This window comes from Oncorhynchus kisutch, unplaced genomic scaffold, assembly GCF_002021735.2.
Source record: "Oncorhynchus kisutch isolate 150728-3 unplaced genomic scaffold, Okis_V2 Okis02a-Okis13b_hom, whole genome shotgun sequence".
NCBI lineage: Eukaryota > Metazoa > Chordata > Actinopteri > Salmoniformes > Salmonidae > Oncorhynchus > Oncorhynchus kisutch.
In genome coordinates this window covers 5,958,283-5,984,811 of record NW_022261979.1, presented here as the reverse complement: position 1 = coordinate 5,984,811, position 26,529 = coordinate 5,958,283, and the positions used below count along the sequence as shown (strand labels likewise).

Genomic DNA, 26,529 nt, shown 5'->3' with positions numbered 1-26,529 from the left:
TGGCACATGGAAACAAGACCATGGTACGGTTGTCAGCTTTCTTAGACGGGTAAAAACCCAAGTGTTGCTTTGCTGCTGACCTCACGTTCTCCCCTCCAGAGAACTAGGCTAACTAGTACCAGGATCACCTCACATTCTCCCCTCCAGAGAACTAGGCTAACTAGTACCAGGATCACCTCACGTTCTCCCCTCCAGAGAACTAGGCTAACTAGTACCAGGATCACCTCACGTTCTCCCCTCCAGAGAACTAGGCTAACTAGTACCAGGATCACCTCACGTTCTCCCCTCCAGAGAACTAGGCTAACTAGTACCAGGATCACCTCACGTTCTCCCCTCCAGAGAACTAGGCTAACTAGTACCAGGATCACCTCACGTTCTCCCCTCCAGAGAACTAGGCTAACTAGTACCAGGATCACCTCACGTTCTCCCCTCCAGAGAACTAGGCTAACTAGTACCAGGATCACCTCACATTCTCCCCTCCAGAGAACTAGGCTAACTAGTACCAGGATCACCTCACGTTCTCCCCTCCAGAGAACTAGGCTAACTAGTACCAGGATCTCTCAACTTATAGTTCTGTCTCGAGTTTCCACATTTTATGGCGCTAGGGGCTGTTTGACCTACCTATATTGTAGGTCATAGGCCCTATGTATTATCAGTGACACTCCAGCAGGTCGAGATGACTGGAAGAGGAACTAAAGTGACACTTGACTTGGGTTAGGATTTTCAAACAGTCTTTGGCAGGTTTGTTTTTCTCTTAAAGGGTAAGATGGATTGGACTGGTGTTATTGTCATTGTAGTGGGAAAATGCTAGCAAATTTGAACCCGTGTGAGATGTGATTACTGCAATCTACTGTAAATGACAGGCCCAGGCCTTGAATTTAGTGATTTTTAGGGGCAAGGCCATATGGCGTTCAAGCGGTGCCCAATCTGCCACGGCACCAAGGCCATTAACCAAAATATCCAATTAAATTGATTTGAAAACTGAATTCCTGAGGCACTGTTTCTTCTGAAGTTGCCATTTGTGCAACTTCACCAATCTTGCAATCTAAGCGTAGGCAGTAAACATTTTGAAACTATTTAACCATAAACATAATTGTTTCAAACCTGGACGTTTTGGGGTATTTTATGAGGCATGTCTTAGAGTTACTAGCATAGGAATGTTATGGGGATTCTTTCATAAACACTTCCTTATATGCCATTGAAACCAGTATTTATCTCATGTTCTCAACTTTCTTTCGTTGTCGAGGAGCCAAAGACACAATCCTAGTCATAGTAACAACCCTAGTCATAGTAACAGCCCTAACAACCCTAGTCATAGTAACAACCCTAGTCATATTAACAGCCCTAACAACCCTAGTCATAGTAACAACCCTAGTCATAGTAACAGCCCTACCAACCCTAGTCATAGTAACAGCTCTACCAACCCTAGTCATAGTAACAGCCCCACCAACCCTAGTCATAGTAACAGCCCTACCAACCCTAGTCATAGTAACAGCCCTACCAACCCTAGTCATAGTAACAGCCCTACCAACCCTAGTCATAGTAACAGCCCTACCCACCCTAGTCATAGTAACAGCCCTACCAACCCTAGTCATAGTAACAGCCCTACCAACCCTAGTCATAGTAACAGCCCTACCAACCCTAGTCATAGTAACAGCCCTACCAACCCTAGTCATAGTAACAGCCCTACCAACCCTAGTCATAGTAACAGCCCTACCAACCCTAGTCATAGTAACAGCCCTACCAACCCTAGTCATAGTAACAGCCCTACCAACCCTAGTCATAGTAACAGCCCTACCAACCCTAGTCATAGTAACAGCCCTACCAACCCTAGTCATAGTAACAGCCCTACCAACCCTAGTCATAGTAACAGCCCTACCCACCCTAGTCATAGTAACAGCCCTACCCACCCTAGTCATAGTAACAGCCCTATCCACCCTAGTCATAGTAACAGCCCTATCCACCCTAGTCACAGTAACAGCCCTACCCACCCTAGTCACAGTAACAGCCCTACCAACCCTAGTCATAGTAACAGCCCTACCAACCCTAGTCATAGTAACAGCCCTACCAACCCTAGTCATAGTAACAGCCCTACCAACCCTAGTCATAGTAACAGCCCTAGTCATAGTAACAGCCCTACCAGCCCTCGTCATGGTAACAGCCCTCGTCATGGTAACAGCCCTCGTCATGGTAACATGTGCACTGCTAGTCGCCTAGTTCTACGCAGTGTTAAATTAGCAGTACACATGCCCTGGGTTATTTAATAGTGTGTAGAACTAGGCAGTACACATGCCCTGGGTTATTTAACACTGTGTAGAACTAGGCAGTACACATGCCCTGGGTTATTTAATACTGCGTAGAACTAGGGGACTAGCAGTACACATGCCCTGGGTTATTTCATACTGCGTAGAACTAGGTGACTAGCAGTACACATGCCCTGGGTTATTTAATACTGCGTAGAACTAGGGGACTAGCAGTACACATGCCCTGGGTTATTTAACACTGTGTAGAACTAGGCAACTAGCAGTACAAATGCCCTGGGTTATTTAACACTGTAGAACTAGGGGACTAGCAGTACACATGCCCTGGGTTACGTAACACTGCGTAGAACTAGATGACTAGCAGTACACATGCCCTGGGTTATTTAATAGTGTGTAGAACTAGGCAGTACACATGCCCTGGGTTATTTAACACTGTGTAGAACTAGGCAGTACACATGCCCTGGGTTATTTAATACTGCGTAGAACTAGGTGACTAGCAGTACACATGCCCTGGGTTATTTAACACTGTAGAACTAGGGGACTAGCAGTACACATGCCCTGGGTTATTTAACGCTGTGTAGAACTAGGCAGTACACATGCCCTGGGTTATTTAACACTGCGTAGAACTAGATGACTAGCAGTACACATGCCCTGGGTTATTTAATACTGTGTAGAACTAGGCAGTACACATGCCCTGGGTTATTTAATACTGCGTAGAACTAGGGGACTAGCAGTACACATGCCCTGGGTTATTGAATACTGCGTAGAACTAGGGGACTAGCATTACACATGCCCTGGGTTATTTAATACCGCGTAGAACTAGGTGACTAGCAGTACACATGCCCTGGGTTATTTCACACTGTGTAGAACTAGGGGACTAGAAGTACACATGCCCTGGGTTATTTAACACTGTGTAGAACTAGGGGACTAGCAGTACACATGCCCTGGGTTATTTAACACTGTAGAACTAGATGACTAGCAGTACACATGCCCTGGGTTATTTAACACTGTGTAGAACTAGGTGACAACCCAGGGCATGTGTACTGCTAGTCACCTAGTTCTACGCATTATTAAATAACCCAGGGCATGTGTACTGCTAGTCCCCTAGTTCTACGCAGTATTAAATAACCCAGGGCATGTGTACTGCTAGTCACCTAGTTCTACGCAGTATTAAATAACCCAGGGCATGTGTACTGCTAGTCCCCTAGTTCTACGCAGTATTAAATAACCCAGGGCATGTGTACTGCCTAGTTCTACACAGTGTTAAATAACCCAGGGCATGTGTACTGCCTAGTTCTACACACTATTAAATAACCCAGGGCATGTGTACTGCCTAGTTCTACACACTATTAAATAACCCAGGGCATGTGTACTGCTAGTCATCTAGTTCTACGCAGTGTTACGTAACCCAGGGCATGTGTACTGCTAGTCCCCTAGTTCTACACAGTGTTAAATAACCCAGGGCATTTGTACTGCTAGTTGCCTAGTTCTACACAGTGTTAAAAAACCCAGGGCATGTGTACTGCATAGTTCTACACAGTGTTAAATAACCCAGGGCATTTGTACTGCTAGTTGCCTAGTTCTACACAGTGTTAAATAACCCAGGGCATGTGTACTGCTAGTCCCCTAGTTCTACGCAGTATTAAATAACCCAGGGCATGTGTACTGCCTAGTTCTACACACTATTAAATAACCCAGGGCATGTGTACTGCTAGTCATCTAGTTCTACGCAGTGTTACGTAACCCAGGGCATGTGTACTGCTAGTCCCCTAGTTCTACAGTGTTAAATAACCCAGGGCATTTGTACTGCTAGTTGCCTAGTTCTACACAGTGTTAAAAAACCCAGGGCATGTGTACTGCATAGTTCTACACAGTGTTAAATAACCCAGGGCATGTGTACTGCTAGTCCCCTAGTTCTACACAGTGTTAAATAACCCAGGGCATGTGTACTGCTAGTCACCTAGTTCTACGCCGTATTAAATAACCCAGGGCATGTGTACTGCTAGTCACCTAGTTCTACACAGTGTTAAATAACCCAGGGCATGTGTACTGCTAGTCACCTAGTTCTACACAGTGTTAAATAACACAGGGCATGTGTACTGCTAGTCACCTAGTTCTACACAGTGTTAAATAACACAGGGCATGTGTACTGCTAGTCACCTAGTTCTACGCAGTGTTAAATAACACAGGGCATGTGTACTGCTAGTCACCTAGTTCTACGCAGTATTAAATAACCCAGGGCATGTGTACTGCTAGTCACCTAGTTCTACACAGTATTAAAAAACCCAGGGCATGTGTACTGCTAGTCACCTAGTTCTACGCAGTGTTAAATAACCCAGGGCATGTGTACTGCTAGTCACCTAGTTCTACGCAGTGTTAAATGACCCAGGGCATGTGTACTGCTAGTTCTACGCAGTATTAAATAACCCAGGGCATGTGTACTGCTAGTCACCTAGTTCTACACAGTGTTAAATAACCCAGGGCATGTGTACTGCTAGTCACCTAGTTCTACACAGTGTTAAATAACACAGGGCATGTGTACTGCTAGTCACCTAGTTCTACGCAGTATTAAATAACCCAGGGCATGTGTACTGCTAGTCACCTAGTTCTACACAGTATTAAATAACCCGGGGCATGTGTACTGCTAGTCACCTAGTTCTACACAGTTCTTGCTTCCAAGTGAATGCAGCCTGGTTGGTATATTTAGCCCTAATCTTTCAGTAGCCTAATTCCCCATGACTTTCAATTCGGAGTGGAATTCAGAATGCCAAACAGAAGTTCATTGTTAGATGTTGTCTGAGGTCATTGGTAGCAAGGCTGAAGATGAGAAGTAGTTGCTTAACGTTGAAAAGGGAATCTGAGGTGAAAGGCAGGTAGCCTGAGTGCCAGTCTGTTTGTGCCATCATGCCAAACCGTTGTCACTCATGGTCATGTTTGGCTTGACAATGGCATCAATGGAGCTGGTAAGAGCACAAACAGATGTGGGACCGGTCTAAAGGCAGGCTGGCTGCACCATGGATCATGTGAACCCCTGTAGTACTGTAGCCTAACGTCCAATCGATCAACAACAACGAGGTGTCTGATCTGAATCCAGGACAACTCAATACGAGAGGCAACTCTCTAAAGATAGAGGAAGAAGACATTTACACCATGAGCCCAGCAGGGTCAGTAATGCAGAATGAAATCCTCATGTCTAGCAGGGCGTTAAGAGGTATTCAGTTCCGGTGTTCCACACCCTGTGGCTCCTATTTATATCTGAAACACCAATCCTGTATGTCTCAGTTGTGGCTTACAGCAGGTCCACCTTTCAGAGCCACCAGTCCTCATGTGATCTGTTGTGGCCTGGATGAAAGAGTTCAGTTGCAGCAGCAGCTGGCTTCCTGCTCATAACAGGAAATGCAATAAAAAAAAGGAAGTTGGAATGAAGATGCTTGAAAGCTATTGCGCAAGGATTAGTCAAGTGTGCATGTGTATTTGTTGCCTTGATCAAACCCATGTGTCAAGCTCAACATGTCCCGTGATGATATATTTACCATGGGGATTTGAAAGCTACAGACCGTGTTGCTCCTAGCAACATCATCCTACTGGGCCGTGTTGCTCCTAGCAACATCTTCCTACTGGGCCGTGTTGCTCCTAGCAACTTCTGCCTACTATATAGCCAAGTATTTCCAGGAAATAAATTCAGCCTTATCATGTTATAAATACCATTTTGCTGAGGTTCTTAAGATTCACTGGTAGGTCTAACCCTCTTCCAATATTTGTGCCATGCCTGCGTCCCAAATGTCACTCTCTTCCCTATATGTGCACTACTGGTCAAACGTTTTAGAACACTTTCTCATTCCAGGGTTTTTCTTTATTTTTACTATTTTCTACATTGTAGAATAATAGTGACCATCTAAACTATGAAATAACACATATGGAATCACGTAGTAACCAAAAAAGTGTTAAACAATTCAAAATAGATTTTATATTTGAGATTCTTCAAATAGCCACCCTTTGCCTCTTGGCATTCTCTTAACCAGTTTTACCTAGATGCTTTTCCAACAGTTTTGAGAGTTCCCACATGCTGAGCACTTGTTGGCTGCTTTTGTTTCACTCTGCGGTCCGACTCATCCCAAACCATCTCAATTTGGTTGAGGTCGGTGGATTGTGGAGGCCAGGTCATCTGATGCAGCACTCATCACTCTTCTCCTTGGTAAAATAGCCCTTACACAGCCTGGAGGTGTATTGGGTCATTGTTCTGTTGAAAAACAAATGATCGTCCCAATAAGCCCAAACCAGATGGGATAGAGTATTGCTGCAGAATGCTGTGGTAGCCATGCTGGTTAAGTGTGCCTTGAATTCTAAATAAATCACAGACAGTATCACCAGCAAAGCACACCCACACCATAACACCTCCCCCTCTATACTTTACCGTGGGAAATACACATGCGGAGATCATCCGTTCCCCCACACAGCGTCTCACAAAGACAGTGGTTGGAACCAAGAATCTCAAATTTCGATCTTCAGACCAAAGGACAGATTTCCACCGGTCTAATGTCCATTGCTCGTGTTTCTTGGCCCAAGCAAGTCTCTTCTTTTTATTGGTGTCCTTTAGTAGTGGTTTCTTTGCAGAAATTTGACCATGAAGGCCTGATTCACACAGTCTCCTCTGAACAGTTGATGTTGAGATGTGTCTGTTGCTTGTACTCTTTGAAGCATTTATTTGGGCTGCAATTTCTGAGGCTGGAAAACTCTAATGAACTTCCTCTGCAGGATAAGAGGTAACTCTGGGTTTTCCATTCCTGTGGCGGTCCTCATGACAGCCAGTTTCATCATAGCGATTGATTGTTTTTGCGACTGCACTTGAAGAAACGTTTAAAGTTTTTGAAATTTCTATGTTGACTGACCTTCATGTCTTCAAGTAATGATGGACAGTCGTTTCTGTTTTGCTTATTTGAGCTGTTCTTGCCATAATATGGACTTGGTCTTTTACCGAACAAGGCTATATTCTAGAGGTCGACCGTTTTTTTATTTTTTATTTTTTTAAATGATTTTTCAATACCGATGCCGATTATTGGAGGACCAAAAAAAAAGGCGATGCCAATTTAAATTGGCCGATTTAAAGAAGAAAAAAAATATATATTTTTTTAAGAATTTAAAATATTTTTTTGAAATATATATATTTGTAATAATGACAATTACAACAATACTGAATGAACACTTTTATTTTAACTTAATATAATACATCAATAAAATCAATTTAGTATCAAATAAATAATGAAACATGTTCAATTTGCTTTAAATAATGCAAAAACAAAGTGTTGTAGAAGAAAGTAAAAGTGCAATATGTGCCATGTAAAAAAGGTAATGTTTAAGTTCCTTACTCAGAACATGAGAACATATGAAAGCTGGTGGTTCCTTTTAACATGAGTCTTCAATATTCCCAGGTAAGTTTTAGGTTGTAGTTATTATAGGACTATTTCTCTATACCATTTGTATTTCATATACCTTTGACTATTGAATGTTCTAATATGTACTTAGTATTGCCATCTTAATTTGGAGTTGATACGGCATAAACTGGAGGCTTGACGTCATAAACAGTGCAATGCTTGAAGCATTGCGAAAAGCTGCTGGCAAACGCAAGGAAGTGCTGTTTGAATGAATGCTTACAAGCCTGCTGCTGCCTACTACCACTCAGTCAGACTGCTCTATCAAATCATAGACTTAATTATAATATAATAACACACAGAAATACGAGCCTTAGGTCATTAATATGGTCAAATCCGGAAACTATCATTTCGAAAACAAAATGTTTATTCTTTCAGTGAAATACGGAACAGTTCCGTATTTTATCTAACGGGTGGCATCCATATGTCTAAATATTGCTGTTACTTTGCACAACCTTCAATGTTGTGTCATAATTACGTAAAATTCGGACAAATTAGTTTGCAACGAGCCAGGCGGCCCAAACTGCTGCATATACCCTGACTCTGCGTGCAATGAACGCAAGAGAAGTGACACAATTTCCCTAGTTAAAATAAATTCATGTTAGCAGGCAATATTAACTAAATATGCAGGTTTAAAAATATATACTTGTGTATTGATTTTAAGAAAGGTGTTGATGTTTATGGTTAGGTACACATTGGTGCAACGACAGTGCTTTTTTCGCGAATGCACTTGTTAAATCACCTGTTTGGCGAAGTAGGCTGTGATTCAATGATAAATTATCAGGCACCGCATCGATTATATGCAACGCAGTACAAGCTAGATAAACTAGTAATATCATCAACCATGTGTAGTTAACTAGTGATTATGTTAAGATTGTTTTTTATAAGATAATTTTAATGCTAGCTAGCACCTTACCTTGGCTCCTTGCTGCACTCGCACAACAGGTAGTCAGCCTGCCACACAGTCTCCTCGTGGAGTGCAATGTAATCGGCCATAATCGGTGTCCAAAAATGCAGATTACCGATTGTTATGAACACTTAAAATTGGCCCGACCTTTACTATATTCTGTATACCTTGTCACAACACAACTGATTGGCTCTAACACATTAAAAAGGAAAGAAATTCCACAAATTGACTTAATTTAATTCATTTAAATGCATTTCAGGTGACTACCTCATGAAGTTGGTTGAGAGAATGCCATGAGTGTGCAAAGCTGTCATCAAAGCAAAATGTGGATATTTGAAGAATCTCAAATATAAAATAGATTTAGATTTCTTTAAGCACTTTTTTGGTTACTACATGATTCCATATATGTTATTTCATAGTTGTGATGTCTTCACTATTATTCTACAATGTAGAAAATGGTACAAATGAAAGAAACACTTGACTGAGTAGGTGTTCTAAAACATTTGACCTGTGTGTGTGTGGTTAAAGGGAATAGAGTGCCATTTGGGACGTAGCCTACCCCATGTCTAAACCATAGATCTGTGACTGGCTCAGAGTTGAGCAAGTACATCAGACAGAGCAGAGATAGTAGAGCAATCTGTTCCTGTTTCTCTACATGAGAGTGCAGCTTTCTTGTGGGTTACCCTTAGTTCAGCTAAATTAACCAGTGTGCCACTGGCTGACATTGGCCTTTGGAGTGGGCTCTGTTGGGGGAAAAAAGCCATTCATCCTATTTTTGGAAGCTGGTATGTCCTCCGCAGGACTCCCCGCTCTAAGAGAAAGCAGTATTGGAGTGGGGTTTTGTGTAGAAGCCACATCAAGCACGTAGCTTTCTGGGAAAAATCCATCCTATCCCCTATGGCCTTTTTATAGATGTGTATGACACACACACAAGTCCCCATAGCCAGAAGCCTTGTAGGCCTACTTTTTACCAGACTGTAGTTGCTCGCCGAGGCTTGCAGATGCCACAGGTGGAGAGGGCATATTGGCAGCAATAACAACAGTGATGATGTCATAAAGATAATGAATCTCTCTGGTTGGTTACCTCCTCTGACCATGTGAGCCAACCAAGGGGAAAAAAGGATGAGCTCATGTTATCTCAGTGATTATATTACTCATACTTACGTCCACTTTCCATACAGAGCAGTTCATCTAGTCCACTCAGCTGAACGCATTAGCTAGATATTTGATGACCGCACTCACTGAGGTGATTCCAAGGTTACACTGTGTACACACGTCTTCAGGTAACCCTGGGTGGGTTTTTTAAAACATATTTATTGAACCTTTATCCAACCAGGAAGTCCCATTAAGGTCAGAAGACCTCTTTTACAAGGGAGACCTGGCCAAGAGGGTAGCAATGGTGAGTGGGGTACAATCAAATCACATTTTATTGGTCACATATTTAGCCGATGTTATTGCGGGTGTAGTGAAATGCTGGTGGTCCTAGCTCCAACAGTGCAGTAGTATCTAACAATTCAAAACAATACACACACATCTAAAAGTAAAAGAATGGAATTAAGAATAATATAAATATTAGGATGAGCAATGTCGGAGTGGCATTGACTAAATACAGTAGAATACAGTATCTACATATGAAATGAGTAAAACTGTGTGTAAACATTAATAATGGATTTGATGTCAAATCTAAAAACGAGCCAGGATTTTGAGGGGGTATGTATGATCACATGTGCCTGCAGGGGAGTGACCTGGCAGGATGCATACCAGCTGTACTATCCCTTTAGGAGTCACTATAGTGACAGATCTCTGACTCCTTGGGGTCTGACAGGCTGGCTGTTTAAACATGCACTTGACCTTGATTTCTGACGTCCAACAAAGGATTCCCATGAGGTCAAGAATAGCCCTTCATCTCAAAAGGAAGTTTTACTTTACCAGCTATCACAGTTTTTATCATGTTGGGATATATCAGAGTCTCAGGGCTCTCTCTCTCTCTCTGTATGAATCAATGACCTACCAATATAACAAAGTCCCTGTCCTTCTAGTCTTTTGCTCTGCGATTGTACAGTAATTGTGCAATCTGACCTTCTATAACCCGTGCCTTTCTAACAGAGAAGTTTCTTTTGACTTTCTAAGAACCTGAGGTTACATAATATTTCTTAGAGGGCTTGATTTAACCCTGTAGTCAGAGAACCTGGCAATCAAAGAGATACTTTATGCACGGAGAGAGAAAGCACATATCTAATTGGTCAGCAAAGTGGTTTCTTATGGGTTAGTTGTGACTGATCAATTAAATGAGGACAGCCCCCATTCTAATTGAACAAGAGCATGCCTAGTTAACATTGCATATGTATGTTACCTGTGTTGGCACATTCAGGAAGCCCCTGGTTTGAAATGAGGCTCTCCGAAATATATATATATTTTTTTTTTGATACCACAAATCAGGCATGCCCATTGATGTAAATGGTACTGCTGTGGTGTATATAGCCTTTCCACCCAAAGCTAGGTTGCCAAGATGTTGTGTAACACCGTTGTCTTCTAGGCTCCGCCTTCTCCAGGGTGTAGGGTATCCCAGGGTGCGTCATTGTGTTTGTTTTTGTCAGTTTGACCTTTACAGTTGGGCAATGCACTCCCATGACTACATGAAAGGGCTATCGGCAGCCGGGGGGGGGGGGGGGGGTAGATAAGGTGGGCAAACTGAAATTTGAAATTTTAAATATATGCTATCAGTAAGCCTATTCCAGGTCTTGTACCATTCATTACCCTAGACGTGTAGTCCAGCCTAATGTAGCTATTCCATGTCTTGTACCATTCATTACCCTAGACGTGTAGTCCAGCCTAATGTAGCTATTCCATGTCTTGTACCATTCATTACCCTAGATGTGTAGTCCAGCCTAATGTAGCTATTCCATGTCTTGTACCATTCATTACCATAGACGTGTAGTCCAGCCTAATGTAGCTATTCCATGTCTTGTACCATTCATTACCATAGACGTGTAGTCCAGCCTAATGTAGCTTTTCCATGTCTTGTACCATTCATTACCATAGACGTGTAGTCCAGCCTAATGTAGCTATTCCATGTCTTGTACCATTCATTACCCTAGATGTGTAGTCCAGCCTAATGTAGCTATTCCATGTCTTGTACCATTCATTACCCTAGATGTGTAGTCCAGCCTAATGTAGCTATTCCATGTCTTGTACCATTCATTACCCTAGACGTGTAGTCCATCCTAATGTAGCTATTCCATGTCTTGTACCATTCATTACCCTAGATGTGTAGTCCAGCCTAATGTAGCTATTCCATGTCTTGTACCATTCATTACCCTAGACGTGTAGTCCAGCCTAATGTAGCTATTCCATGTCTTGTACCATTCATTACCCTAGATGTGTAGTCCAGCCTAATGTAGCTATTCCATGTCTTGTACCATTCATTACCCTAGACGTGTAGTCCAGCCTAATGTAGCTATTCCATGTCTTGTACCATTCATTACCCTAGACGTGTAGTCCAGCCTAATGTAGCTATTCCATGTCTTGTACCATTCATTACCATAGACGTGTAGTCCAGCCTAATGTAGCTATTCCATGTCTTGTACCATTCATTACCATAGACGTGTAGTCCAGCCTAATGTAGCTATTCCATGTCTTGTACCATTCATTACCATAGACGTGTAGTCCAGCCTAATGTAGCTATTCCATGTCTTGTACCATTCATTACCATAGACGTGTAGTCCAGCCTAATGTAGCTATTCCATGTCTTGTACCATTCATTACCATAGACGTGTAGTCCAGCCTAATGTAGCTATTCCATGTCTTGTACCATTCATTACCATAGACGTGTAGTCCAGCCTAATGTAGCTATTCCATGTCTTGTACCATTCATTACCATAGACGTGTAGTCCAGCCTAATGTAGCTATTCCATGTCTTGTACCATTCATTACCATAGACGTGTAGTCCAGCCTAATGTAGCTATTCCATGTCTTGTACCATTCATTACCATAGACGTGTAGTCCAGCCTAATGTAGCTATTCCATGTCTTGTACCATTCATTACCCTAGACGTGTAGTCCAGCCTAATGTAGCTATTCCATGTCTTTTTTTTAAAACTTTTTTTTATTTTTTTATTTATATAGCCCTTCGTACATCAGCTGATATCTCAAAGTGCTGTACAGAAACCCAGCCTAAAACCCCAAACAGCAAGCAATGCAGGTGTAGAAGCACGGTGGCTAGGAAAAACTCCCTAGAAAGGCCAATACCTAGGAAGAAACCTAGAGAGGAACCAGGCTATGTGGGGTGGCCAGTCCTCTTCTGGCTGTGCCGGGTGGAGATTATAACAGAACATGGCCAAGATGTTCAAATGTTCATAAATGACCAGCATGGTCGAATAATAATAAGGCAGAACAGTTGAAACTAGAGCAGCAGCACAGTCAGGTGGAAGTTGAAACTGGAGCAGCAGCATGGCCAGGTGGACTGGGGACAGCAAGGAGTCATCATGTCCTGGGGCATGGTCCTAGGTCTCAGGTCCTCCGAGAGAGAGAAAGAAAGAGAGAAGGAGAGAATTAGAGAACGCACACTTAGATTCACACAGGACACCGAATAGGACAGGAGAAGTACTCCAGATATAACAAACTGACCCCAGCCCCCCGACACATAAACTACTGCAGCATAAATACTGGAGGCTGAGACAGGAGGGGTCAGGAGACACTGTGGCCCCATCCGAGGACACCCCCGGACAGGGCCAAACAGGAAGGATATAACCCCACCCACTTTGCCAAAGCACAGCCCCCACACCACTAGAGGGATATCTTCAACCACCAACTTACCATCCTGAGACAAGGCTGAGTATAGCCCACAAAGATCTCCGCCACGGCACAACCCAAGGGGGGGGGGGCGCCAACCCAGACAGGATGACCACAACAGTGAATCAACCCACTCAGGTGACGCACCCCCTCCAGGGACGGCATGAGAGAGCCCCAGCAAGCCAGTGACTCAGCCCCTGTAATAGGGTTAGAGGCAGAGAATCCCAGTGGATTCTTGTACCATTCATTACCCTAGATGTGTAGTCCAACCTAATGTAGCTATTCCATGTCTTGTACCATTCATTACCCTAGATGTGTAGTCCAACCTAATGTAGCTATTCCATGTCTTGTACCATTCATTACCCTAGATGTGTAGTCCAACCTAATGTAGCTATTCCATGTCTTGTACCAATCATTACCCTAGATGTGTAGTCCAGCCTAATGTAGCTATTCCATGTCTTGTACCATTCATTACCCTAGACGTGTAGTCCAGCCTAATGTAGCTATTCCATGTCTTGTACCATTCATTACCCTAGATGTGTAGTCCAGCCTAATGTAGCTATTCCATGTCTTGTACCATTCATTACCCTAGATGTGTAGTCCAGCCTAATGTAGCTATTCCATGTCTTGTACCATTCATTACCCTAGATGTGTAGTCCAACCTAATGTAGCTATTCCATGTCTTGTACCATTCATTACCCTAGACGTGTAGTCCAGCTTAATGTAGCTATTCCATGTCTTGTACCATTCATTACCCTAGATGTGTAGTCCAGCCTAATGTAGCTATTCCATGTCTTGTACCATTCATTACCCTAGATGTGTAGTCCAACCTAATGTAGCTATTCCATGTCTTGTACCATTCATTACCCTAGATGTGTAGTCCAGCCTAATGTAGCTATTCCATGTCTTGTACCATTCATTACCCTAGATGTGTAGTCCAGCCTAATGTAGCTATTCCATGTCTTGTACCATTCATTACCCTAGACGTGTAGTCCAGCTTAATGTAGCTATTCCATGTCTTGTACCATTCATTACCCTAGATGTGTAGTCCAGCCTAATGTAGCTATTCCATGTCTTGTACCATTCATTACCCTAGATGTGTAGTCCAACCTAATGTAGCTATTCCATGTCTTGTACCATTCATTACCCTAGATGTGTAGTCCAGCCTAATGTAGCTATTCCATGTCTTGTACCATTCATTACCCTAGACGTGTAGTCCAGCCTAATGTAGCTATTCCATGTCTTGTACCATTCATTACCCTAGACGTGTAGTCCAGCCTAATGTAGCTATTCCATGTCTTGTACCATTCATTACCCTAGATGTGTAGTCCAGCCTAAATGTTCAGAGTTGTAAGTGTAACAAATGGAGTGATACATGTGCAGTACATCAACCTTATTAACAACCAAATATAATGACATAACAAGGTGTGGTAGTGTACTCCAGAAGACACTCCCATCACAAGGACGCCAGACGAATTCTAAAATGGCCTCCTCTGAAACGTATCAATGCTGCTCCATTTTATGTTCAGTGTCTTTTTTAAATCTGCAATCTTCTTCCTGTTTGACTTTGTTTTTGGACCAGAGGAGGGGTCTCGGGTTTCAAAACAAGCGACCCCAGCTAGCTCCCGGAGTTATCCAACGTTGCCTGGCTACTCTTGGTTGCAGCCAGCCCAGGCTAAATGTATTAGATAACAGCTGGTGGTGTTAAATATAGACAGCAGGTGTCTGCGAGGGCCCTGACTACAGTACTCACTGTGAAGACACTCTGGAGTGTAGTGTCACAACAATGCTGGTGTCCAACACACATCTCCCATCCTGTCAAACGCAGCAGACCTGTTCTGTCCTTACCAAGACTTGACCCACCTGGGGGAACGCCTGTAATGCCGACAGACTGCTACAGAATTCCAACCCAACTATCAACTTTGATACCTTGTGTATGTCCCAAATTACACCCTATTTCCTATATAGTGCACTACTTTTGACCAGAGACCTATGGGGACCCTATTCCCTATATAGTGCACTACTTTTGACCAGAGCCCTATGGGGACCCTATTCCCTATATAGTGCACTACTTTTGACCAGAGCCCTATGGGGACCCTATTCCCTATATAGTGCACAACTTTTGACCAGAGACCTATGGGGACCCTATTCCCTATATAGTGCACTACTTTTGACCAGAGCCCTATGGGGACCCTATTCCCTATATAGTGCACTACTTTTGACCAGAGCCCTATGGGGACCCTATTCCCTATATAGTGCACAACTTTTGACCAGAGACCTATGGGGACCCTATTCCCTATATAGTGCACTACTTTTGACCAGAGCCCTATGGGGACCCTATTCCCTATATAGTGCACAACTTTTGACCAGAGACCTATGGGGACCCTATTCCCTATATAGTGCACTACTTTTGACCAGAGCCCTATGGGGACCCTATTCCCTATATAGTAACACAACTTTTTTTTATTTCCCTTTATTTAACTAGGCAAGTCAGTTAAGAACAAATTATCATTTGCCAAACCCGATTGACACTGGGCCAATTGTGCGCCGCCATATGGGACTCCCAATCACGGCCAGTTGTGACACAGCCTGGAATCCAACCAGGGTCTGTAGTGATGCCTCTAGCGTTTTTGTTGTATGTTTAGCTCACATTATATAATTTTAAAGTATGCATTTAGGTGTGTAATAGAATATCAAAATGGTTGAGAGAATGCCGAGAGAGTGCAAAGCTGTCGTCAAGGCAAAGGGTGGCTACTTTGAAGAATTTCACATATAAAATATATTTTGGTTACTACATGATTCCATATGTGTAATTTAATAGTTTTGATGTCTTCACTATAATTCTACAATGCAGAAAATAGTAAAAAATAAAGAAACACTTGAATGAGTAGGTGTGTCCAAACTGTTGACTTGGTACTGTATGGTGAGCATGAATCTGAATAAAATCTCAGTATCGAATCGCAATCCATATAGAATCGGCACCTCCGTATCGTGATCGTGAGGTCCCTGGCAATTCCCAAACCTAGTTAGTTCCTTCACCACGGTGATTGATGTAGAGACTGATCATTAGAACTAGGGGTCCGTACCCTATAGCATCATGAGCTGTATCAATACAGTAACATCATGTCACTCAATGTCTTTCATGTTGTTCACAACAAGTCATCAGTGTTTGACTCTCTCTCTCTCTAAACGCACCTAATGTCTCTAACTCTGAATGAACAGCTATGAAAAGCCAACTGACATTTACTCCTGAGGTGCTGACCTGTTGCACCCTGTGATTATTATTAATTGACCCTGCTGGTCATCTATGAATGTTTGAACATCTTGGCCATGTTCTGTTATAATCTCCACCCGGCACAGCCAGAAAAGGACTGGCCACCCCTCATAGCCTGGTTCCCCTCTAGGTTTCTTCCTAGGTTTTGGCCTTTTTAGGGTGTTTTTCCTAGCCACCGTGCTTCTCCATCTGCATTGCTTGCTGTTTGGGGTTTTAGTCTGGGTTTCTGTACAGCACTTTGTGACATCGGCTGATGTAAGAAAGGCTTTATATATACATTTGATTGACCTGTTATGCTCTCTGTGATCTCTGTTGTCTACCCAGTGTAGTCATGTGATCGTCCATTCCAGCCACATAATCATCCAACTAACGTCCTCAGAGGACAGCCCAAGCCTTCTGAAGATTTCTCAGAATGATGCTCTGGCCTCTGTGGCCTGGCTGCTAGGATACTGTGTGGACATGTTTACTAGTCATCTAGTCAGTCTGCGTGACAACAACAATGGAGAAGTCTAGCCTCACCGCCGTGCCCTCTAGTTGTTGTGGATATCTGCCCGGTACTGCTGTGCATCGATGACTCTAAAGTAGTGGACCTACAATACCTAGGACTAAATAGCGTTTTATGATAAATCTTGTGTTTACGAAGTCAACCCTGAGGTCTATTTGAGCCCTCAAACTGCTAAGCTTAATAGTTTTTTTAATCCCAGCTTGTTGTGGTTGACAGTCAATGTAGTAGCTAATAAGCTTGGCCAAGCTACATCCTTTACTGAGCCACGGCATGACTTCATAACCCGAGTATAAAGCCAACAACAAACAGATTGCCCTCCTCCGGGATCACTGGGCACTATATTTAGGCCTATCCAGAGACAGAGCTGTTAAAGTCTAGTTTTGTAACACACTGGCCCTGTGTATGAAGGATTAGACTGTGTGTACAGGTGAGAAGCCATTAAGGAGAGTGGAGAGATAAGCCATGGTGGAGAGAGAGAAGTTAGGCTATGAGGAATTGTTGTTCTGTTGTCTGCCATGTGTTGCTGTTGTCTATAGTATCCTGATTCATTTAGTCAGTTATCAAGTGCTAGTTTTAATGGAAGCTGAAGACTTACAAACCAACGAATTGACTTCCCAAACCTCAAATTCAGGTCTGGTCTGTTTGGTCTGCATCTCCTGAAGCTGCTCGGCACTCTGGGTTTAAAACTCTGTGTACCTGCTCCTCAAAGGAGGAAGGACCACAGCTTGCTGCTCTGTCCCTGCTACAAACATCTAACTGGTCTCTAAGGTTTGGGTCTCGTGTTTGGGCTGGTGAGAGAGTGTGTGTGTGTGTGTGGGGTTTGGGCTGGTGAGTCTGTGTGTGTGTGACTCCATATGAGTAATCATACATAATATCTGGTCCTCTGGCAAGGCTCAGACTTGGACTACATCCCAAATGACACCCTATTCCGTTTATAGTGCACTACTTTTGACCAGGGCCCGTCATAGTAGATATAGGGTGCTATTTGGTAAGCAACCTTTGGCCCAGTTTCAGCTACTCAGCAGGGCTTCCTACCTCTTGATAGGCTGAAATGGTTTTACTCCACAGGAGGCCCTGTAAATCTCCCTCCTATTTAGAACAACAACAGCCCTGATAGATATAATAGGCTACTGTGTTCAGGTGAGACCGGAATAGACACATAACAACATTAGATAAAGGAGTGGTGTTTGGCTAGGCTACAGTAAGGCTGTTATTGGAACAGTGATCCTGGACTGGAGCATGGTATACTGGTGATCTAGCTTGCTAGCCTGATCCTGGACTGGAGCATGGTATACTGGTGATGTAGCTAGCTAGCCTGATTTTGGACTGGAGCATGGTATACTGGTGATGTAGCTAGCCTGATCCTGGACTGGAGCATGGTATACTGGTGATGTAGCTAGCTAGCCTGATCCTGGACTGGAGCATGGTATACTGGTGATGTAGCTAGCTAGCTAGCCTGATCCTGGACTGGAGCATGGTATACTGGTGATGAAGCTAGCTAGCTAGCCTGATCCTGGACTGGAGCGTGGTATACTGGTGATGTAGCTAGCTAGCCTGATTTTGGACTGGAGCATGGTATACTGGTGATGTAGCTAGCCTGATCCTGGACTGGAGCATGGTATACTGGTGATGTAGCTAGCTAGCCTGATTTTGGACTGGAGCATGGTATACTGGTGATGTATCTAGCCTGATCCTGGACTGGAGCATGGTATACTGGTGATGTATCTAGCCTGATCCTGGACTGGAGCATGGTATACTGGTGATGTAGCTAGCCTGATCCTGGACTGGAGCATGGTATACTGGTGATGTAGCTAGCCTGATCCTGGACTGGAGCATGGTATACTGGTGATGTAGCTAGCTAGCCTGATCCTGGACTGGAGCATGGTATACTGGTGATGAAGCTAGCTAGCTAGCCTGATCCTGGAGCATGGTATACTGGTGATGAAGCTAGCTAGCTAGCTAGCCTGATCCTGGACTGGAGCATGGTATACTGTTGATGAAGCTAGCTAGCTAGCCTGATCCTGGACTGGAGCATGGTATACTGGTGATGTAGCTAGCTAGCCTGAGCCAAGGACTATTGTTTGTACTCCAACAGTCTGGACTATTCGTGACAAATAACACACCTAAAGTCTGATAAAAAATGTTAAGAGGTGGAGCAGGGAGTTGTAACAGCGGTAATGCAGAGTATGTGAGTGGAGCTGGAGCGAGAGGCGGAGCATGCCCAATTTAACTGGAGCACGGAGCAACTTTCCCAACGGCTGGAGCGTCGGACTTTCACCAGCTCCAATATCGCTCTAGTAACGCTCACTTCACCAGCCCAGGACATGCCTGGCCCAGCATGCATTTGTAGCCTACTTGTGTGCTGCTGTATCCCCTTGCTTTAGCTACTGTCATGGAGTTCACTAAATATTTTCATAAAGAAAATGATGAAACACACAGGTGCTAAACCAAGGTGACTTACAAAGATGAGGAGGACCAAGCAGTGGAGGGAGTGTGATGTAGTGTCCACAACTAATGAATCCTTGTGGAATCTGAAAAATCACCTTAAATAAATGCATGATTGGGTACTTACTACAGTTTTTTTAAATGAATTCAAAGGCACTGTAGATTGAGCCTTATAAGGCATTCTTTGTATAATTTGTATTTAATTCTAAGTCACATCCTATATGTGCAATTTCTAGACGACAATGATTTAACACAACTAAATGTTTAAATGCTAAGCGCTCTTTGTCCCTGCCTCTCTACCAGCCTAGTGTGTCACACTCACTAATGCTCCACAATGGATTTATTTGTAGGCTATAGCCTTGTGATAATAGTCTAATAATATAGCTTAAAAAATACATTGTTGTTCCGTCTTAGGCTACCTGTCTGGCTACTGGCCTATTTACAGTGTTTCTATGCTGTTTAATACGACACATGACCTGTTTTCAAATGAAGAGCGCTTCTTAGTCACCTTTTACATGTTTCAATTATTTTCATTCAAATTATATGGTTTGGTTTCAATACTTCAAAAGCAAATGGTCGGTCCATGTAGTCACAAATAGATGGGTGTTGGTTAAAAAAATATATATATATTAATGAATAGAACGAATTTGGAGCTGCGTTTTTTTAAATGTCCTGTAAGCGAGGAGTGTTTTCTAGCGGAGCGGTTAGAAAGGACATGGCGCGCCCGTGCGCGAGGAGCGTTTTCTAGCGGAGCGGGTAGAAAGGACATGGCGCGCCCGTGCGCGAGGAGCGTTTTCTAGCGGAGCGGGTAGAAAGGACATTGCGCGCCCGTGAGCGAGGAGCGTTTTCTAGCGGAGCGGTTAGAAAGGACATGGCGTGCCCGTGAGCGAGGAGTGGGATTTCCGACCGCTCCGCTCACGCACTCTGCAGCAATGACAATGAAACAGCCCATCAAAAACACTGCTTCATTGCTGCAGATAGAAGTCTGACTCATGTGTGATGTTATTTATGAGCCAGTCAGTAGATGTAGTCCTTTCATTCCCCACCTGACCCACAGTCACACTGTCTGAGTCCCAAATGGCACCCCATTCCCTTATATAGTGCGCGACCTTTGACCAGGCCCGATAGGGAGTAGGGTTCCATTTGGGACTAGAGCCACAGTTAATGCTCTTATAGGAATGGCTGACCTGTGGGCTCCATTAAAGTCCTTGGCTGGCGTGCTGGCAGCTACACAGAAATAGCCCGTCAAGCCCCTTTGTTCAGCCGCCACAGGTTTCTGTCAGCTAGCTAGCGCCACTATGGGTTTGATTGACAGCTGAAGAGATGTCCCATGGTGGTACATGTTTCTGTATACTAGCAGTGAAGGGGAGTGAACAGAGTAATGGTGGTACATTATGTTTCTGTATACTAGCAGTTAAGGGGAAGGGGAGAGAACAGAGTGAAGTTGGTTAGGTTTATGGGTTGTTCTGACTCCTGGGGGTGACTGTTAAATATAGTGAAGTTGGTTAGGGTTATGGGTTGTTCTGACTCATGGGGGTGACTGTTAACCCTAACCAACTTCACTATATTTAACAGTCACCCCCAGGATTCAGAACAACCCATAACCCTAACCAACTTCACTATATTTATGGGTCAACTCTCTGTGCCTCCTAGAGCATTACATGCATTTGTTTGTGACATTAACAGTTGAGTGCTGTCAGTGTCATATGACAAACCTGGGCAGCCTCAACTGGTTCAGAACAGAGATGGCAGAGAGAGAGAGAGCCTGTGGGAGGGACCACAGGAGGAGAGAGAGCCTGTGGGAGGGACCACAGGAGGAGAGAGAGCCTGTGGGAGGGACCACAGGAGGAGAGAGAGCCTGTGGGAGGGACCACAGGAGGAGAGAGAGCCTGTGGGAGGGACCACAGGAGGAGAGAGAGCCTGTGGGAGGGACCACAGGAGGAGAGAGAGCCTGTGGGAGGGACCACAGGAGGAGAGAGAGCCTGTGGGAGGGACCACAGGAGGAGAGAGAGCCTGTGGGAGGGACCACAGGAGGAGAGGCGTGGTGAAGATGTATTTGCCTAGATTACTATAAGCTTTCTCACGGGTGTGTGCAGTGTGGATGGACGCTCAGTGTGTGAAGGGGAAGCTCTGCAGAGTAACAGGTTGGAGAGACTCCTTGGAGGACCTGGGGTTTGATGAGCTTGATCAACCTGGTGGTGACAGAGGAATGAAATGCTTCTTGGGCTATAGCTGTGAGGGAGGAATCTAAAGAAGACTGCTTGTTGTTTCTCTTCTTGTCTATTTGAGGATGTTTTCTTGTCAAAGAAGTTGTCTCAGGTGAGCAGTACAATCGGTGGCTTCTCTAAGTGCTAGTTTTACTCTGGACTTTTACTTTCACATACAGTTGACTTCAACAGTTGTATTTTCTACTTCACAGTTGGCTACTATGTGTTCCATTAGGAGGTAGTGAGGGAAGTTATTTTGGCAAGGAGATAGTGTAGTAATAACTGTAAAGCCGAAGCCCCCATAGATTGTATCGAATTACTGTCAGTGTGTCCGCGTTACCTCAATTAGGCAGCAACCTCTTCCTTATTACATTTAAACGGTAGGCTACAACCTCATCCTTATTACAGTTAAACGCTAGGCTGCAACCTCATCCTTATTACATTTAAACGCTAGGCTGCAACCTCATCCTTATTACATTTAAACGCTAGGTTGCAACCTCATCCTTATTACATTTAAACGCTAGGCTGCAACCTCATCCTTATTACATTTAAACGCTAGGCTGCAACCTCATCCTTATTACATTTAAACGCTAGGCTGCAACCTCATCCTTATTACATTTAAACGCTAGGCTGCAACCTCATCCTTATTACATTTAAACGCTAGGCTGCAACCTCATCCTTATTACATTTAAACGCTAGGCTGCAACCTCATCCTTATTACATTTAACCGGTAGGCTGCAACCTCATCCTTATTACATTTAACCGGTAGGCTGCAACCTCATCCTTATTACATTTAACCGGTAGGCTGCAACCTCATCCTTATTACATTTAACCGGTAGGCTGCAACCTCATCCTTATTACATTTAACCGGTAGGCTGCAACCTCATCCTTATTACATTTAAACGGTAGGCTGCAACCTATAACATTACGACAGACAACACTACTAGGTTACAGTATGTCTCTACAGGTAAAACAACACTACTAGTATCATCCTGATCAAGTTTGTGAATTGTGGTATAACTGTAGAAATAACTGGAGAAGTGTCCCTACTGCACAGTGTTTTCCATTTGTGTCCTACCATCTCGAAGTATGCAGTATGTTTAGCGTATGGCGCTGTGTGCGGTTAGCGTATGGCGCTGTGTGCGGTTAGCGTATGGCGCTGTGTGCGGTTAGCGTATGGCGCTGTGTGCGGTTAGCGTATGGGGCTGTGTGCGGTTAGCGTATGGGGCTGTGTGGGGTTAGCGTATGGGGCTGTGTGGGGTTAGCGTATGGGGCTGTGTGGGGTTAGCGTATGGGGCTGTGTGCGGTTAGCGTATGGGGCTGTGTGCGGTTAGCGTATGGGGCTGTGTGCGGTTAGCGTATGGGGCTGTGTGCGGTTAGCGTATGGGGCTGTGTGGGGTTAGCGTATGGGGCTGTGTGCGGTTAGCGTATGGGGCTGTGTGGGGTTAGCGTATGGCGCTGTGTGCGGTTAGCGTATGGGGCTGTGTGGGGTTAGCGTATGGCGCTGTGTGCGGTTAGCGTATGGGGCTGTGTGCGGTTAGCGTATGGGGCTGTGTGCGGTTAGCGTATGGGGCTGTGTGGGGTTAGCGTATGGGGCTGTGTGGGGTTAGCGTATGGGGCTGTGTGGGGTTAGCGTATGGGGCTGTGTGGGGTTAGCGTATGGCGCTGTGTGCGGTTAGCGTATGGGGCTGTGTGCGGTTAGCGTATGGGGCTGTGTGCGGTTAGCGTATGGGGCTGTGTGGGGTTAGCGTATGGGGCTGTGTGGGGTTAGCGTATGGGGCTGTGTGGGGTTAGCGTATGGGGCTGTGTGTGGTATTTGTGGAATTGGCAGTTCTAGGGTATCAGTTATCCTCACCTAGGCCCAGGGCCTAAAATTAACACCCGCCACCTGCTGAACGTGGGTAGATTTTGCCGTTGGCAGGTAAGAATGTATAATTCACCAGCTATGTTAGTGCGTGGCGGTACTCCAGGCTCTACAGTGTGGGTATTTCATAAAAATAGTCAAGCATTGGCCCAAGTGAGTTGTGATTTATAGCTAAATAAAAGCTGCAGTAGCTGTTTTCAAAGTATTAATGCCATTTTGTTTCGTATCTGTTAATGCACAAAGAAAGCTATAACATTAGGATTCAGATATCAGGCAGCAACACTGCCTGTCTGGGGGGCTTTGAGTGTGGAAATATTTGTTTTTAGAAGCAATGGGCTCAGGCATAAAAGTTGGTCTAATTTACTCAAGTATCCTACAGTGATTTCTTGTTAATTTACATTGTTTTGTTCACAAACTAGGTTACTTTTTCAATGTTTGAGTTTCCTCCCACTGCTAGCAAAAAGAGACCTCGTTGGCTCTCTACTAGTGACACAGGCACAGGTGATGACTTGAGTGGCCCTGTTACCAAGGTAACCTTAAAAGGGCAGCTAAACATTTTTTGTCTGATATTTATGTAAAAAAATACTCAGGTCACAGAATAGTAAATTACATTGAGAAATATAACCAATAACTTCTTACTAGTAATACATTTCTTGTTTTAGAAACATTACTAAGCATGGCAGTTTGTTTGTTTCTTTGTGTAATTATGGCAGCACATTTTTTTACATTTTGGCTGGTAGATTTTTTTTGTATCTACCTGCCACAGTGGCTGCTATACAAACAAGTTAGTTTTAGGCCCTGTCTAGGCCTGTCTTTATCTGTCTGTGTCCTCTCCTTACCCTGTGTGTGTAGTTTGATAGAATAAAAGTTTACCAAATGATCTTCAGCCCAGCTTGATCAAAACAGGAAATGATGTCCTGAACTGACTGACTGGGGATAATGGAGAATAGGTAGACTTTCTCTCCCCAACTAACTGTGTGTGTGTGTGTGGTTTGACTGTTAGTCCCACTGAATCTCTCCTCTGTCTTTGTGTGTGTGTGTGTGTGTGTGTGTGTGTGGTTTGACTGTTAGTCCCACTGACTCTCTCCTCTGTCTCGTGTGTGTGTGTGGTTTGACTGTTAGTCCCACTGACTCTTTCCTCTGTCTCTGTGTGTGTGGTTTGACTGTTAGTCCCACTGACTCTCTCCTCTGTCTCTGTGTGTGTGTGATTTGACTGTTAGTCCCACTGACTCTCTCCTCTGTCTCTGTGTGTGTGTGTGTGTGTGTGTGTGTGTGTGTGTGTGTGTGTGTGGTTTGACTGTTAGTCCCACTGACTCTCTCCTCTGTCTCTGTGTGTGTGTGTGTGTGTGTGGTTTGACTGTTAGTCCCACTGACTCTCTCCTCTGTCTCTCTGTGTGTGTGTGTGGTTTGACTGTTAGTCCCACTGACTCTCTCCTCTGTCTCTCTCTGTGTGTGTGTGTGTGTGTGTGTGTGTGTGTGTGTGTGTGTGTGTGTGTGTGTGGTTTGACTGTTAGTCCCACTGACTCTCTCCTCTGTCTCTGTGTGTGTGTGGTTTGACTGTTAGTCCCACTGACTCTCTCCTCTGTCTCTGTGTGTGTGTGGTTTGACTGTTAGTCCCACTGACTCTCTCCTCTGTGTGTGTGTGTGGTTTGACTGTTTGTCCCACTGACTCTCTCCTCTGTGTGTGTGTGTGGTTTGACTGTTTGTCCCACTGACTCTCTCCTCTGTGTGTGTGTGTGGTTTGACTGTTAGTCCCACTGACTCTCTCCTCTGTCTCTGTGTGTGTGTGGTTTGACTGTTAGTCCCACTGACTCTCTCCTCTGTGTGTGTGGTTTGACTGTTAGTCCCACTGACTCTCTCCTCTGTCTCTGTGTGTGTGTGTGGTTTGACTGTTAGTCCCACTGACTCTCTCCTCTGTCTCTGCAGCGCTGCACTCAGGCCGGCCAGTCGTTGATGGAGTTCTTGCAGGGGAGCGGTGACTACTGCCACGCCCAACATCTCAGCGCTTGAACCCAGGCCCCGGGGGGAGGATGGCCCTGTTGCCCTGCTGCACCTCCCACCCCTGAATGCCCACAGCCAGGTCGCCCTCTCCACCCAGACCCAGACACCCCCACTCTGACTGTAGACTGACCGACGGACGGCAGGCCCACTAACTCACCAGATGGGGTAGTGAGTGTCGGTGGCCAAGGGCAGCGTAAGCTAACGGACAGCTACCTCTTCACCTCCCCCGAACCCCCCCGGCACCTTACTCTTCACCCTGTCCAACCCCCACTCTATTCCCAGCACCCCAAGACACCCTGGACAGGAGAGACTTGAGAGGACCTTGTAAAGTCCTTCTGAGGTGGGGTGTTGTTGCTGGGGTTTGTTCCTCAGCCTCAGAGAGACTAGCAGGGGTGACCTGCCTTCTTGGCTTTCTGCCTGGCTTCCTGCCTGCTGTGTCAGGACAGTGTAGTGTAGCTGGTGGGCTGGGTGCTCCTCTGTCAGGGTGGGTGTGGGCCCCTGGGTCTGGGTCGACGTCGTGGCGTCTTCTCCTGAGAGTGGGATCCTCAGTGTGTCCAGAATGAACCGTCCGGCTCCCCCCGTCGAGGTCTCCTACAAGAACATGAGGTTCCTCATCACACACAACCCTACCAACGCCACCCTCGACACCTTCATCGAGGTGAGACAGAGAAGAACCTTCCACACAACACCACTAACACCACTCTTATCACCTTCATCGAGGTGAGACAGAGGAATCTTCCAGACTGTTCTGGCTCTCGGTCGTCTAATCCTGCTGAGTTAGAAGTGGTACCTAGGTAACTGATCTAAAATCCGATTACTTCTCAGGGCTAAGCTTCATGAATATTC

General features: G+C 44.7%; 1 protein-coding gene across 3 annotated transcripts in view; it reads left to right on the top strand.

Moving 5' to 3' along the window:
• LOC109876540 (protein tyrosine phosphatase type IVA 3-like) overlaps positions 1-26,529 on the top strand; it is a 47,140-nt gene that overhangs the window by 6,811 nt on the left and 13,800 nt on the right. For 2 of the 3 annotated variants that reach the window (XM_031812117.1, XM_031812115.1), the window contains exons 1-2: positions 21,688-21,930; positions 25,609-26,341. In XM_031812117.1, coding sequence (XP_031667977.1) covers positions 26,243-26,341 — 99 coding nt within the window. In that variant the 5' untranslated portion in view covers positions 21,688-21,930; positions 25,609-26,242. Of the gene's footprint in view, positions 1-21,687; positions 21,931-25,608; positions 26,342-26,529 lie in introns of those variants that run through there. The other variant, XM_031812116.1, reaches the window with a different exon arrangement.